A 16,290-nucleotide genomic window follows, 5' to 3' on the forward strand; every position below is an offset into this window, starting at 1 on the left:
AGTAATTGAATGTACCTACTGTACATATCCTTTTTAATTGTTGGAGACATATTGGCAGTTTTGATGGAGCTAAAGTGTTCACTAAATGAGATCATAATTCTAACTACAAAACTACATTTCTCACAGAATCAACTTCAACTACTTTTCTATTGCTTGTTCATGAATCAATGAACTGTTTAGGTCCAAGATACTTATCAGATTTCTTGACCCAGTACGAACCTGGCAGACCTCTCAGGTCGACTGGTTCTGGATTACTGGCTATTCCCAGAGTCAAAACTAAATGCGCCAAAGCTGCCTTTACCTCCTATGCTGCTCAAATGTGGAAAAAATTGCCAGAAGAGCTAAGACTTGAGACAATGATTATGAGATTTTCAATTCTAAGCTAAATGCCCACCTTTTTTACCATTGCTTTTTATTCATTTTCTGTGTTTTTATTCTGTGTGCATTTGATTGTTTCTTTAAATAATATATAATATGGTTTGCCTTTGGGTATGAAATGTGTTATATAAATAAGTTTGCCTTGTCTTAACTTGCCTACATTTAAATCGTCTCATCTGACCCTTATGGTAAAAAGGAAGACTGTGCCTTTAAATTGGAAGGAGTAACATAACTTTCTTCTTTTGAAGAAGAAAGAAGGTTGGTGTAATAATAACTGAAAAATGGGAATTCTCTGTCAAACTAAAGCCTAGCTGAACCATGAATTGTGTTCAATGCAGTGACTGCTAGGACGAACCACACAAAGTGATGTTATGTTACAGCTGGATGACTTTGTTTGTTATGTATGAATTCAATGCCTCAAATGAAGCAGTGAAAGCTTTTCCAAAACACATTCCATTGGAGCTTCTCAGTTAAAACACATTATTTTATGTATCTTGGTGCAGACGGTGAGTTGTGAGATCCAAAGAAACTGAGGCAAAAACATTTTTTCTGTATTTAATATAACAAAACACATGTTACACATTACTATAAGAAAGGAATGCCTCTGTTCTTGTAGACACATGTTCGTTTCTCCGGTCTTTTCTGATCGCAACATGAAATCTTTTCAGTGTAAAAGCATACATGTGTAACCAATCACATGACACAATGTGCTCTATGTCAGCATATTAAAAGAATATGTTGCTTCCTACAACAGGGACCGTGAGTAAACTGTATAACTCAATGTTTATGACACATAAAACGTAATTTCTCTCTCTTGTCAAGCTGTGGCACACACCACACACACACACACAGACACACTTTACATTACTTTAGAGATTTGTGTGTGTGTACACAAATCTCTAAAGTAATGCCGTGATGGTTTTCTCTTTGTTATTTGGTCCCTTTTACAACAATTGTTACACACCACAGCTGCTGCTTATGTGGAAGTAGTGAAGCTTTTTATTCATGTTATTTGGTCATAAAAATTTCTTTTAAATATAGTGACAGTATATTACGTAATACTGTACGTTTCAGAATACACAGGAGCTACATCTATCTGCTCTATAAGCTCAGTAGTCCCAGTTGAAGCCTCCAGACAATGCTTGGAAATATTTGGAACACCTTGGCTTTCTTCAAAGGAACAGTTTGAATTTTGGAAAATACGCTTATTTTCTTTCTTGTAAAGAGCTACAGTAGATGAGGAGGTCAATACAGTGCCACTCTCATGACTGTACGCTAAATATGAAGCTAAAGCCAGCATGTGATTATCTTAGCTTAGCTTGGTGCAAAAACTGATAATGTGTCCAGCCAAGATATAATGCAGCACATAATTCTCCTCCCAAAAAGATGTTTTTTGTAAACAAACAAATTTAACGTGGTATTAAGTGTGCTTTGGAGGTGCTGGTAAACATAGTTTTTTGTTTGCTTTCGGACAGAACCACACACACTGAGCTTATCAACAGCTGGCTGTAGCTTCATATTTAGTGTAAAGACATGAGAGTGGTATCTAACTCTTAGCAAATTGTCCAAAAAAAATTCCTCAAACTATGCAACACAGAAAACACACTTTTTTTTAGTTCATTAACAAATCTGAGTTGCGGGACAGACTCAAAATTGATTTAAATTATTTGTCTGTAGGATTCAACTGATGTGACATGAGGTTATGATTAACAATGAGACAGCAGGACTAAAACACTGAGCCCGTCAGTGGCTCGACTAAAATGATAAAGCAGCATTGTATGAAGTGGAGCACTGAGCAACGTCAGTGTGTGAAGACTTTGAATTACAACATGAAAGAGGCAAAACAGTTCAAATGTACAGTATATAAATACAACTTGATAATAAAAAAAAGATTAACAATATTACTTTGCTGATACTATCGATATCCAAAGTCTGTCAGATTATGCACACCATACACACTAACACACACACACACACACACACACACACACACACACACACACACACACAAACACACACACACACACACACACACAAACACATACACGCAATGATTTTACACATAGCCACTGATTTGGCTTTACAAATGAGTGACAATATCCATATCATTTCACTGTTATAATACAACTGCTTTCTAAGTGCTTTAAAATTGGTCGTTGATATTAGCCTGTCTTCAATCTTTTCTACATGACTCAAGCAGATTTCTGTACAAAGAATGCTGAGTGTGGACAAATTCTGATAAGATATAAAACATATGTTTATATTGCATTATAGTCATGTAGATTTAGAAACAGTGTTCAAGAAATGCTATTTGAGTTTTGTACATTTCAGATCTGTGGTGGGTTGTCTACAGCTACAGCAGAGTACTCAGTCTCAGACATGTTGGAAGCATCTATGAGGCGTGCCAAGCCTGTCCTCGTGGAGTATTTAAAGATGAAGGCCTTCATGAGGTCATAGCGGTAGTTTCTGTTGATGAAGTTGTAGAGGATGGGGTTAAAACAGCAGTGGAGCAAAGACAGGCACTGGGTGAGGTGTAAGGCCACGTAGATCACATTCTCCAGGCCACAGGTCAGACGCACCAGGCCCAGCTGAGACAGGGCATCAATCAAGAGGACACCGTGGTAGGGCCCCCAGCAGCCCAGAAACACCACGATGTATGCCAGGATCACCCTGCGGCTCACACGACGCTCCTGCTCCACTGTGGAAGAGGGTGAAGAGGAAGAGGAGTGGGTAAAAGCTCTGGCTAGCAGGGCGTAGAACACTGCAATGACAGGGAAGGGGAGAACAAAGCCCAGCAGGATGAAGCTCAGCTGCACGCCCACCATCCACTCCCTGGGGTTTTCACCCGGGTACACAGGCCTGCACAGCATGGTGTCCCCATGTGCTGACTTCACAGTACGCAGGAAGTAGGTGTCTGGCAGGGAGGCGACCAGAGCCAGAAGCCACACCCCTACACAAGCGCCACGACGGATTAGCTTCCTGCGCGCCCCTCCCTCGTTGTCTCCGTGCTGCGACACGCTTAGGTAGCGGTCGACGCTCATGCAGGCCAGGAAGAAGATGCTGCCGAAGAGGTTGACGGAGAACAGAAGGTGTGTGAGTTTACACGCCACCTCACCGAAGGGCCAGTGGCCATGCTGGGCCAGCGAGCTCACCCACACAGGCAGGGTGGCGCACACACATAGGTCTGCGACTGCCAGATGGGCGATGTACATGTGTGTCTCATGGCGAGGGGTGGAGTCTCTTTGTGCACGGATGTTTACCCAGAGGACCAGAGCGTTAGCAGCAAGACCGACAATGAAGATAAAAGTGTAGAGGACACACATTGAGTAGAGCAGAGCGTTGCGGTTAAAAGCCGTGGCACACACCATTGCATCCACACTGGTTATGTTGCTAAAGGCTTCTGAGAAGTTGAACTCCCCCAACGACTCCCAAAAGTCCTCCAGATCACTTGTGCTCAGACTCATTTTTCAGCACTGGGAGAGGACCACAGACCACTGGGAGGTAACACACACACCACTTCTGACTGGGATAGAACCTGTAAAAACAAGACAACTCATCATTTCATTTCTTGCAGCATACATTTATCTGGATAAAGATCCAACAACTAAATGCTAACTGCTGGTATCATATTTAAGAAGCAATTTTCTGTTCATAAAGCATGGCTTATTTTACCCATGTGCATGAGCTAATAAAACATAAAGCCAGTTGTGGTATGCCACCAGATCCTGAAGAATCTTAATGTGGTTAACTTGTTAAAACACTGCTTTCATGAGTTAATAGAGGCGCTCTGTTGCAGTGTCACAAACGTTGGCGTTCACTGTGATTGATGTGCAGTCAGGGGGCAGTACAATAAATGTTTACATAGGCTCCACTAGCACAGAGTGTAGATTAGACATAAGGAAGTGGGATCGAGAAATCCAAACAGTGTATTTCCGGAGCGTTCTGGGCATTCCAAGATAAAGCATTGGTCAGGATGGGAAACCTGATGCCATTTTAAAGAATGTTTTTTTTTTACTTGCTTGTTATAGTAAAAAAATCCCATGTTTCTCTTGTGCTCTTGAGGGAGAGGGTGAGAGAGGAGCTGTCACCACCCTGGTGATCAAAGAAAATGCTGCTCATAGCCCTGAATACGTCATTTTAAAACATCTGAATCTTATAACATTGGAACACATGCAAACAATTTCAAATACAGGGTACATTAATGCTATGAGTAAGGTGACTGAAGCAATATGCAAGATCACAGAGGCAGTAGTCTAGAGCAGCTTGGCATACCAATAACATAGCATGATTCTTTTGATACTAAAGTATCAACCCTGCATGGCCTGCACTCCCAATTATTTGCTGTGATGTCTTTCTTAGCTTCCCTAACTGGCAGCCTGCCACAGTGTGAAAGAGCAGAGGTGAAAGGTAATAGATCAAAACCAGAACACGAGTGGCTTAACCCCGCTGTTGCCCCTGGCTGACTTGTACGCCCACAGAGTGAATTGTGTGCAGAGATCAGCGGGAGGCTTGACGCCTGCGAAATGGTCCAACCAAGGTTAAAACGAGGGTCACCGACCACTGGGTGACACAGCACGCCGGAAAGCAGTGAAATGTGACCACGTCAGACATCTGTCTGAGAAGGAGATACACAGGATAATTGGCACAAAGTCACAGAGGATGATGAAAGAAAAAGGCAAAGTAAAACTATATACTAGGACACCTGGAACATATTAAGATGTGCAGCTGTGTAGTGTGTGTTATGTCTGTTATGGTATATGTGATCAGTTTATTTTCGTATTTCAATTTTTATACTACTTTGTATTTCTACTCCACCACATTTCAGGGGATAATATTGTACTTTTTAATCCACCACATATACTTGACAACAAAATTTACCAGGTACTTTGCAGGTTCAAATTTTATACATAAGGCATATGATCAGCTTGTAAAATAATACCCAAAGGTATGCAAAGTATCCAATCCAATCCACCTTTATTTATAAAGCACTTTAAAAACAACATGGTTGACCAAAGTGCTGAACACAATCTAAAATAAGCAATAACATATAGTAGGGGCACAATAGAACAATAAAATAGCAATAGAAAAAATTAAAAAAAGAAAAACAACCTCAAAAATCATCCCTCAAACTGAGTTAAAAGCCAAAGAAAATAAATGAGTTTTAAGACGAGATTTAAAAACAGACTCTCGGAGCTGCCACCGCAAACGCACGATCACCCCTGGATTTACGTTTGGTCTTAGGGATGACCAGTAGTGCCTGGTCCACCGACCGGAGCAAACGAGAGGGGGTATAGGGTACAATCAAGTTGGACAAATACTTGGGGGCCAAATCATGCAGACATTTAAAAACAAATAAAATAATTTTAAAATCTGTGCGAAAATGCACAGGAAGCCAGTGGAGAGATTGGAGGATAGGTGTAATATGATCAAATTTTCGAGTTCCAGTTAAAAGACAAGCAGCTGCATTTTGAACCAATTGTAATCGCGCCATATTTGATTTGCTAATGCCAGTGTAGAGTGCATTGCAATAATCTAAACGAGTAGTAATAAAGGCATGAATTAAAATTTCAAAATCATGTGGCGATAGAACCGGTTTCACTTTAGCCAGTTGCCTAAACTGGAAAAAGCTGGTCTTCACCACTGCACCAATCTGAGCATCGAGTTTTAAACGACCATCCAACTTGACTCCCAGGTTTGTAACCACAGGGCTAATATCTCTAGTTAACCAACCCAAGTCAACAGGTGTCATAGCTGCTGAGTCACTAGGAGCAAATAACACAAGCTCAGTCTTGCTCTCATTAAAATACAAAAAATTAATTGACAAGTATTTAAAATAAGCTCCACCAGCTGCAACATCAAAATGCTGTTTACATGTTAATGAGCTGGACTGTTTATTGAAATATATTTCTATATGATATTTGCATCATTGCTTTTTTGCATGTGATTGTTGCAGATTTCTACTTTACGTGATTAGCCAAAACAGACATTCCATTTGGTTATTATATCTATTAACAGTTAACTGCAATACAACATTCCATACGCTGTGATATAAGATTTAGTGCTTATCACCCACTCCTGACATGGGCCAATGAGCCAATTGACTACTGTACATATTCTACACTTCTACATTTTGAATGCAGGACACTTGTCTGTAATGGATTAATCTGCTAATAATGCTCAGTTGTAGCATACCTAAATAAGTACCGCTACCTCTACTTAGTAATGGATCTTCCACCACCGCCTGTGACAAAGCAGTTTCAAAAATGTCAGAATTCTGACATTTAATTATACTTTCAATTATTTTGAGACACTGGAGAGTGCTCTAATAGAGGGATTTGCTATGCTGAGATAATCCCTCACAATGGTCTCTGTCTAATTCCCTTATATTATATGGAAAATACCTGGAGGTGCCAGGTAGCCACACAGGCTTCAAGGTAATTAACCTCTTAACACCTACACCATCAGATAACAGACGGCACATGTAGCCCATCTCTCTTTTTTTTTTTTTTTTTTTTTTTTTTTTTTTTTTTTTTTTTTTTTTCTGTTTCCCCTCTTTTCAGCTCACGGGCATCCAGTTACAAATGACCTGGAAACGTCTTTTGTTACTCAATACACAGCAAATAAAAGCGATTGAAGGCGATGTTCATGTGCTAATGCTGCCGACAAGAATGGTGCAGGTGCAGCGTGTTTGTCAGAAGTTTCTCCTGTCAGTCTCTGTCAACAGGCTTAAATTCGGGAGGATAACATCTTTGCCTTTTAAGACAGGACATTAGGTTCCCGCGTGTAGGTTAGTACAAGTGCTGCCTTGTTGTGCGTCATTACGCACAAGTAGCGAAAGATCCCAGACTGCTGCTGACGGCAAACACATACAATGTCTTTGTTATCATTGTTGATTTTTATCATGCTGGAAACAAACTTCTCTTATCAGGTATCAGTTTGGTATACAGTCAATCCGTGTTTAAACGGGGAGGCAGATAAACAGCATAGAGGCAGGCTGGAGAACCACAAAAAATCGTTGTAATGTTCCTGATATTCCTATAAGAACTTACTGTTTCAGTAATGCTCAGTACTTATACCGCTTTGGTAGACCTATCTATAATAATAGTAGTTAATAAAGTTGTTAAATGTTAATTACATTTTTATATACATATTTTTTTTTATATATGTTTAAGCTGTTGAATGTTGAATGTGTATTGTGGAGGGGGCTTCAACTACATTTCAATCCTGTATTGTATAATGACAATAATAAATCCTTGAATCCTATCCTATTTTGATATGGCCTGTGCATAGCCTCTACGCACTTTCTATCGCAGGTATCGAGCATCTCTGGGGTTTTCTAAATGTTAGAAAGCTGAGCAACTACCTTCTTCCCCCAAACCCCATGAGGTCATAAAAGCAGCTTACTTGTTTTGGATTCCTGCTCCCTCGCTGAAGTCTCCTCTTTAAAAGAAGAGATTTGTTTTCGTTTTGGGGGATGAAGGGTAACTTCAACTCCACTGCGGTAAACTTGTGTGCGCAACCCTCCGCCTCCTTAAATGAATCGGAGTCTGTTCCTTGTTCTGCACTTGTCGATACTCCGAGGAGCTACGCCTCCAAGGCTGGTCCTAACAGCTATGCGTATTGACATGGCATCGCCTCAAGCGTTCAATTAAGCAAACAGCTCGGCGAGTTTCGGCCAAGAAGCAGAAAAAAAAGCTCGTGGAATTTCCGGCTTACGACGCTACATTTGTAATACATAAAACAACATTTTCACAGTTGTGTATTATATGTGTTACTTCATGCACGTGTTTACATGACATGTAGGTAACTGCAAGTATAGGACAATATTCTATATTAGTATCAATGTATCATATGTAATGTATGTGATAAACATTTTCAAAAAAGTGACTATCAAGTAAGACAAATACAATAGCCTAATACTGTATAGTACGTGCAAACCTACATTTAAAAAAATAAAAACCTTTTCAAATGACACGACCTGTTCAGTGATCTAAATTGTTGAATTTTTGTATTTTTTTTTTGTATATTTGTATATGTTATATGCATAGGCCAATAAATCAGAAATGCATAATAAATTATTGAATTAATTATATCTGGCATGCAGCTCTATTTATGCCAAGTGGCTATCATACTGTAATGCAATAATATTATATTGTAGGCTATACTATATAACATGCATACCTACGAAATTGTACATTTTAAGACTACCTGTTAAGATTGATTTGTCTTGTTGTTATGATTCAGTGACTGCAATATACATGCTATAGATAGATAGATAGATAGATAGATAGATAGATAGATAGATAGATAGATAGATAGATAGATAGATAGATAGATAGATAGATAGATAGATAGATAGATACTTTATTGATCCCCAAGGGATACATGGCATACAACATTCAACATTGCACTGTTACCATATGCTAGTTTGTCTATGGCATGCAGGTCTATGTCTATAACTTCCTTAATCATTATTTTTTATTCATTATTATTCATATTCATGTAATGTATCTACAGTAGCCTATAACACTATATCATATAGAATACTATTATATTATCAGCATATAGCATACAGCATATAGTTTTATCCATGAAATCAGTAGAATGGGGGCTGTAATCGAATAAGACAAAAAGTATATTCCTGAATATGCAAACTTGAGAAACTGTAAATTTTACAACAAATTTTCTAGCTCTTTTAAACTGCATTGGATTTTTATCAGGATTTTGTGACAACCATTAAATCACAATATACGGGATGAATGTATAATAAACATAATGCACAATACACATTAACCACATGAAACCATATTGCAAGGGCACGTCCTTGTGCCCCGCCCCAGTTACCTAAATATGAAACCAGAGCTGCAGACAGCCAGTAAACGACATCTATGTTTTCTGCTTCCACCCAAAACCAACAAACTGGTTAAACCCAACACCCAGTTCAACTGAGGTAACTGAAAACACTCTCTGAATAACGAACCACACCAAAAACTAAATTCATGATTTAGTTTAGGCTATATTTAAAACTTCTGTTATTAAGAATCATTTTGACCAAATTAAGGTGCAAAGCTGTCAATTTTCTTATATCTTTTATTAATGTAATGCTTGTCTTGAAATTAGGAACAACAACATCAGCTGCAGAGGCCTTGTTGTTTCATTGTCCTTTGAGCCTTATTCAGGCACATCCTCTGGAAGCAGCACAAAGCATTGTGGGAGGGCGGCTCATGTGTTTACTGAAAGCCATTGAAAGCTCACCTGCAACTCTGGTGGCCTCACAGCTGCTCCTATCATGGCAATTAACCCCAAGTTCAATACTAAGACAGAATCACAAAATGAAGGAAGAACATGGGGAATTTATAAAAGTATACACATGAATTATGTTTGGAAAATCAAATCAGTCAAATTATGATAATATACTTTGATAGAGCTCATAAGTAAAAATAATTATTTTGATGTCATGTCCAATGATTGAAGTATTGACTTAACCAGGTACAGTGTGTCCAGCATGTTTTCTTAGGAAAAAGATATTGTCGACTCGTACAGGTCAAACCAGTTTATTATGACTGCATGCCCTGAATTCATTGATGAAATGCAGCCAGCAGGCTACGCTGACCTCATTACAGTAAAGAGCAGAGTAGTGAAGTCTGTTTCAATGAGGCTTTAAAGAGAGCTCCCACAACACACGCATACCCATTGTCCTCCATATCAGAAGCATCAGGGGGGATTTGTAAGCCTTTCTGATAAGCATCCGTAGCCCTGCAGACTGCTTCCAACCTCTGTTTTGCAGTCCTCATTCACATGGAAGCGTGCATGGGTGAGTGTGTGTGTGTGTGTGTGTGTGTGTGTGTGTGTGTTTTTTTTTTTTTTTTTTTTTGTGTGTGTTTTTTTTTTTTTTGTGGTGCATGTGCATGATCACTTTAGATACATTTTGAGTAAGTTCAGTTCAGCAACAAACATGAACATACAACAATTGCAAATTCAATTACAAAGTTGATTGTTCATTTTCCCCATCTGTACCCTTAAAGCTGCGAGTCACAAACCCGCAGAGCTCATTGTTTTGATTTTACGGCAACTTCACCAGTTCACTCCATAGACAGTCTATGGTTCACTCTCACCAGTGTCGTTTCCAGACGCAACAAGCAGTGGTTTTCAGTAATAAAAAAAAATAGCTCTGATATGATAAACCATATCAACTAAAAAGTTGAAAGGTCAATGTTAAGTTGACTGCTTGTTTCCCCATGTGGCCAAAAAACAATTAATGCAGGTTTAATAATTGTAATTCCAGTTTTCTATACTGTACTGCCATTAGTAATTATGGACAGGGGGACAAACCTTTCCAAATTGGGTCCCTCATCCACAACCCCAGCCACCATAAACCTCTGCATGGGCCCATCTGTACCCTTTAGTCCCCCCAGCTATACATAGGTTACCTGCAGTTCGGCTTTACATGTGTTCATGCTCACAACAACATCCAGAGTTTTATTTGTCCACTATTCAAACATAAGTGTGAGTCCTTCATTTATTGAGAGTGCATTTACACAGTATAGCTCCCTTCAGCTAACACAGGACAAACAGAATGATCAGGAGATAAGGACATGGAAAAGGGTTGTTGACTGCAAGAGGGATACAGGGTGGCGATGACGCAAATGAGGAAACGGGGGTGGGAGGGGGGTGGAAGTGTGGGAGAAAAAACATTGAGGAAAATAGAGGGAGAAAGATTGAGAGAGTTATTACTAATGACTGCCATTTCTTTGTAGTCTAGTCTGCGTCACGGTGGGGGGTCTTACAGACAATCTTTTTTTGTGCAAATCTCCATTCAGAGGGTCCCTCTCAAATTCATTCTCAATCACATCTTTACCATCAGCAGTTGCCCTCCCTCCCGCTCTGAGGCTCCCTCTTGCATTTCTTTACTCCCTCACATTCCTCCTTATCCCCTGCTCTTCTAACCTCACTCATCTTTCACGTAATTACTTGTTCATTTACAATTATCTTTCAGGAGGTTAAGGACCTGTGTGAGCGCTCACAAAGACTGGGTGGAGCTTGTGAAGGAGCGCATGAACATGAGAAAGCAATGGAACTTTTAAAAAGGAAAGAACAATGGCAGCTATTTGTTAAGTTGGGCTTTGTCTTGGGTTTCCATGCCAATGTTTTGTCACTGCTGATATTCTGTGAGCTTGTGATGAGGTGATCTTTTCTGTCTCTCAGGGATATGTTCATGCAGGTGTGTGTTTGGCAGAAAAAGTGCGTCCCTGTCGGGAAATGTAGCAAGCAAGCATTCCTCATATTGACAGAGCATCCCTCACACCAGCCCATGAATGTCAGAGAAACCTGAGAAGTGCTCAAATGTCAAACATGAAAAAAGGGAGAATATACCAAGAGTCTTTGTGTTTAACAGGAATGTAAAATAAATTATTTCTTAAACCAGATTTTTTTGGCCACTTGGTGACAGAAACAAGATGACCACGATCAATGTATGGGTTTAGTGTGTTAGCATGCTAACATTTGCTAACTAGCACTAAACACAACAACTGAAGCTGACGGCTGTCATGATTTTTGCAGGTAATTGGTCATAAAGCAAAGAAAGCAGTGGGCAAAATGAAATTTTGACCAGATGGATGATAAGGATAGATGAACGAGAATAAAATTGTATAATTCATCCTCTGGGGACCATACATGTGTGTACCAAATTGCACAGCAATACACCCAACAGTTATGTCATCCTCATGGTGGCGCTAGAGGAAAAATCAGGAGATCACCAAAGTCAGAAGTAGGCCTATTCATCCACTGGTAACCTTGAATGTTAATACAACATTGCATAGCAATCCATTCAATAGTTGTTGAGATATTTCAGTCTGGACCAAAGTTGTTGACAGACAGACGGATGCAGCATGGCTAAAAAACCCTAATAATAGCAGCTTTTTGCATTTTGCATAGTCTTTTTCTTGCGGCCATGCAGAGCTCTCTCTTTGCTCTTTTCTTCTTGTTTTCTGTTCTTCTCTTTCTCTGACTTCACTAAATCTGTCAGTGAATTCATGCTTAGCTGTTGACCATGACCGGCTGTGGCTGATACAGTCCATTGACTTTGTCTGTCATCTCTGCACGCAGCAGTAACTCAAACAGCGCATGTTCTGCTTTCCTCAAGCCTTACAGGTTTATGTTCACCCCCACCCGTTCAGCACTCTTGCACACACACACACAGACACACACACACACACACACACACACACACACACACACACACACACACACACACACACACACCATGTTCATTAACATGAGCCAGGTCATTGGGATCATGCAGAAGATGGGTAAAAGTAGCTGAAGAAAAGTCTTGCTCCAGGGGACAGTGAGTGTCCACTATGGATTAGTGAATGACAGAATCTGTCCACAGGTCAAGGTGTCCGTCTCACTGTGTTCCCTGGGGCCTATAGCTCTAATCTAGTAATCCTATCCTGACAATCCTGACATGCTTCACAACACGCTGCCTTTCCATGCTGCCGACACGGAGTTCACAGATAAGGTGGCTAACGTTCACCCCTATTGTCCTGTCACGCTAAATGAAGGATGGACCATCAGCACTGCTGGAATGTGCTGGTGTTTTGGAGAAGCCTGTAGCAATAGCTTCACTGGCTACATTACTTTTAGGTGTTGCCTCGCTGGCCTATGGCTGTGCATGAAAGCCTCGGTGTTGACACACTGTCACTGGGATCAAGTTCATGGTTTAACTTGAGTTTGAATCTTTGCATCAATGGTAAACAAGCCGATTTAACATAGACAAAAAGTGACGTTCCATTTGCAAACAAAAAAATGTCAAGTTTTATAAGAGCGTGAGCACTAAGGGAAAACCAAGCACTGCGGGTTTTATTGGATGTAAACACAACTCCACAGCACTCAAAGATGGAATAAATAATGTAGATAAACATGCTAGCAGAATGAAGCCTGACTCGCTTTAATGGAAAAATATCTAAATAGTGATACAATGTAAATATAATGTCCTTTAGAATGACCCTGCAGCACAAAATGATCAGAGCAACATGTGATGGAAAATTACCTCAAGCCATTTTTCTTTGTCCCAGGTGGTTCCCATTCCTGGTCTCCCCACCAGTCGCGTACACTAAAGCAAACGCGGCACTACAGGGGGATTGCGGCCAGGATGTGGCAACACAGGCAGCATCTGGAGTTGAGTGCCTGAAGCTCCTAGTGAGGGGCACTAGCACACCCATTCATCTAGTCTTTCCTCATAGTCTAATCTGTAACCCTGAGCTTCAGCTACATCTATTACTTGCAGACACAAACATATGAAGCCATTTGTAGTCTTTCATTGTTTATACCAATGTGTGACAGTGGGAGAAATATTCAAGGGAGATGCATGAAACTAAAGCCAGAAAGAAGATTGAATCAGAGATAGAAAAGGGAAGAGGAGTCAACATTGGAGCAAGGGATCAAACAGAAGTGAGGGACAGGATGTACCGTGTTCACCACGTGTCTGTTTCTCCCATCCCTCTTCAGGCTGTGATGGAGATAGCAAAGATCTGCTTCTCATTACAATATAGAAAAGGATTTAGAGAGGACCATTATGGCTGACTGCAGTCTTAACCCTGTCACTCTGACGCCCCAAACCACCAAGAGCCTTCCCCGAACCACCCAGCCACACTCAAACCTCGGTTCGTAAATACGAAACAGCTTTGCTGCCTCACGTCAGCTTTCCTGAACCAGACACTCGATACATCAGAGCCTGAATGGAGGCCAATAGCCTGATGTCCATCCATTCATCAAACCCATAGTGGCAGGCCTTCCGTGTAAAAGTTTCAAAGTTGCACAGTGCAGGCTTGCCTGGAACCTATCACTGCCAGGCGAGCTAAGTGAAGTGCATGTCAGGAGCCTGATTTGTGAAAGTGTTTGCTTATATGTGGTCAAATATACAGTCAGTTCCCCCGGAGGAATATGCCTCCAGTGAACATTCAAATCCTTAATGAACAAAAGATGTGTGAAAAGTCCTATTGTGGTAAAAGTTTCCTGTGCAATTTCACTCTGGTGAGAGGAGAAGACTAACACAAAAGAAGGATGGAGATGAGGATGAAAAGAGCAAGGCATGAAAGACACATCCTGCAGAAGTTCATGAAAAGAGGAAGGAGGCAGTGATTGTTATTATTTTTTCACCCATGTTTTTCTATCCTTTTTTGGACCTTCTTTAAGGAGCTATTTGGCTCTATTTGTGGTTGCGTTTCTCCACAGCTGTTTTAGTCCACCTTTTTTTTTATCATTTTATCTAACCAGCTGTTCAGGATGTGATCCCGAACATAGGGTCTGGGAGATTTATCTTTGCACACACATTTTCAGAAACTCGTGCAGGAGTTACACCCTGAATTTATAGAGGGAGAAAATAAAACCATTAAAATACTTTGTGTCATGCCTGAGGCAGATCAACCTGAAATATTTTGCATAGTGTCTTTGGTATGGTAAGCTACTCCCTGTAGTAAAACTATTTTAAAAATGTTTATGAAATGTAAATAAGTGTTTTATTGGACTATCAATCTCAATTTCTTTTCACGGTAACAAGGACTGTGGGAACCTATGTAGTGCTAGAATAACTTGATTTAAGAGGCTACGGTGATGAGTGTAGTTTGGGGGATGATTGTGCTCAGATGTCAGAGTGAATTCCTCAGTTTCATAATGATGGGCAACACACAATGGACACTCTGTGATACGAAGGCAGAGGGGGCAGTTAGGACTTCAGTTAAAGCATAAAGGGAAACAGCAGTGTAGTTCTTCATTACAAACCTTTCCTGCTGCCAATCTTGATATAACTGCCTTGAACTGTGCCTCACTTTCCTCATGTATATGCACACATGGACTCACTCTCTCACTCTCACAGGAAAAGTTCAACAAGCCATGGTATCGTTGAGGTATAATTGATTGGATTTTAATGTAGAGTCTGAAAGAATGAGGGGATGGTTGGTATAAATAATTTGCCTCATTTCTCAGCTGAGCTCTTTTTCTCCTGCACTTTAAAATCTCTCTCTCGCTCTCTCTCTGGTCACAGTATTTAATGGCTGGCCTGTTGTTAGCCCTATGACATTTGGTGCAAACATAAGAACCCATTTACAGCCTTATCAAAACACTCAAAAAGTCAATGAAGAACAATCAATCACATCTGGCTCAGCGCTGCAGAAATGTGTTTATGTATATACTTTTCGTATTTACATTTTGAACTTTATTACAGTCCTTTAAATTAATAATTTGACATTTTGTGAAAAATGCTTATTTGTTTTGTTGCCAAGAGTTCGATCATCTATGGTGCTTTTCTTTTTGAAGCAACTCGGCTTTAAAGTTTGATTAAGTTCAAAGGTCTATATTAATAAAGACCTTCAGGTCCACTTAACCTTCAGGCTTCCTCTGAACAATATATTGCTATTTTTTTATCTGATTGATTGTGTGTATTTGAGCTTTCAGAAAAGCAGGACTGCTTTTCCGGTGACTCTGTTCTGTATCTGGTTTTAAACGGTGCCCACTTCCTTCCATTGAACCAGCCTAAAATGGCCTTCCCTGCAGCCAGGGTGGGAGAATTGGGATGGACAATGGGAAAACCGGATGGACACCAGATCAGAGACTGGTATAACCCTTACATAAACACTCAATGCCCACAGACAATTCAAACACCAACTCTCTGGGTTTCTGTCTGGGATAATGATGCATATAGAAAAAGCAAACATACAAAATCTTCAAACTGACAGTGGCAGGATTTGTCCACATTTCTGTGTAGATCTAATGACTGTGGTTTTACTATGAGGATAAAGCCAATTGGTGCATAATGATTTACACATTTCACACTCAAGACATTTAAAGGCGCGGTCATCATCGCCAGAGGCCTCGAGTCTTAGCACAGTATAAATTAAATGTCTTATTTTGGTT

At 40.2% G+C, this 16,290-nt stretch overlaps 1 protein-coding gene across 1 annotated transcript; it reads right to left on the reverse strand.

Moving 5' to 3' along the window:
- Window positions 1-919: 919 nt before the first annotated feature.
- Window positions 920-7,969, reverse strand: ackr3a (atypical chemokine receptor 3a). Its single transcript, XM_039818602.1, has 2 exons — window positions 7,783-7,969; window positions 920-3,913 (listed from the first exon to the last, which is right to left on the reverse strand). The coding sequence occupies exon 2, from the start codon at window positions 3,840-3,842 to the stop codon at window positions 2,706-2,708; it is 1,137 nt and encodes a 378-aa protein (XP_039674536.1). The 5' UTR covers window positions 3,843-3,913; window positions 7,783-7,969; the 3' UTR covers window positions 920-2,705.
- Window positions 7,970-16,290: the final 8,321 nt, after the last annotated feature.

This window comes from Perca fluviatilis, chromosome 12 (assembly GCF_010015445.1).
Source record: "Perca fluviatilis chromosome 12, GENO_Pfluv_1.0, whole genome shotgun sequence".
NCBI lineage: Eukaryota > Metazoa > Chordata > Actinopteri > Perciformes > Percidae > Perca > Perca fluviatilis.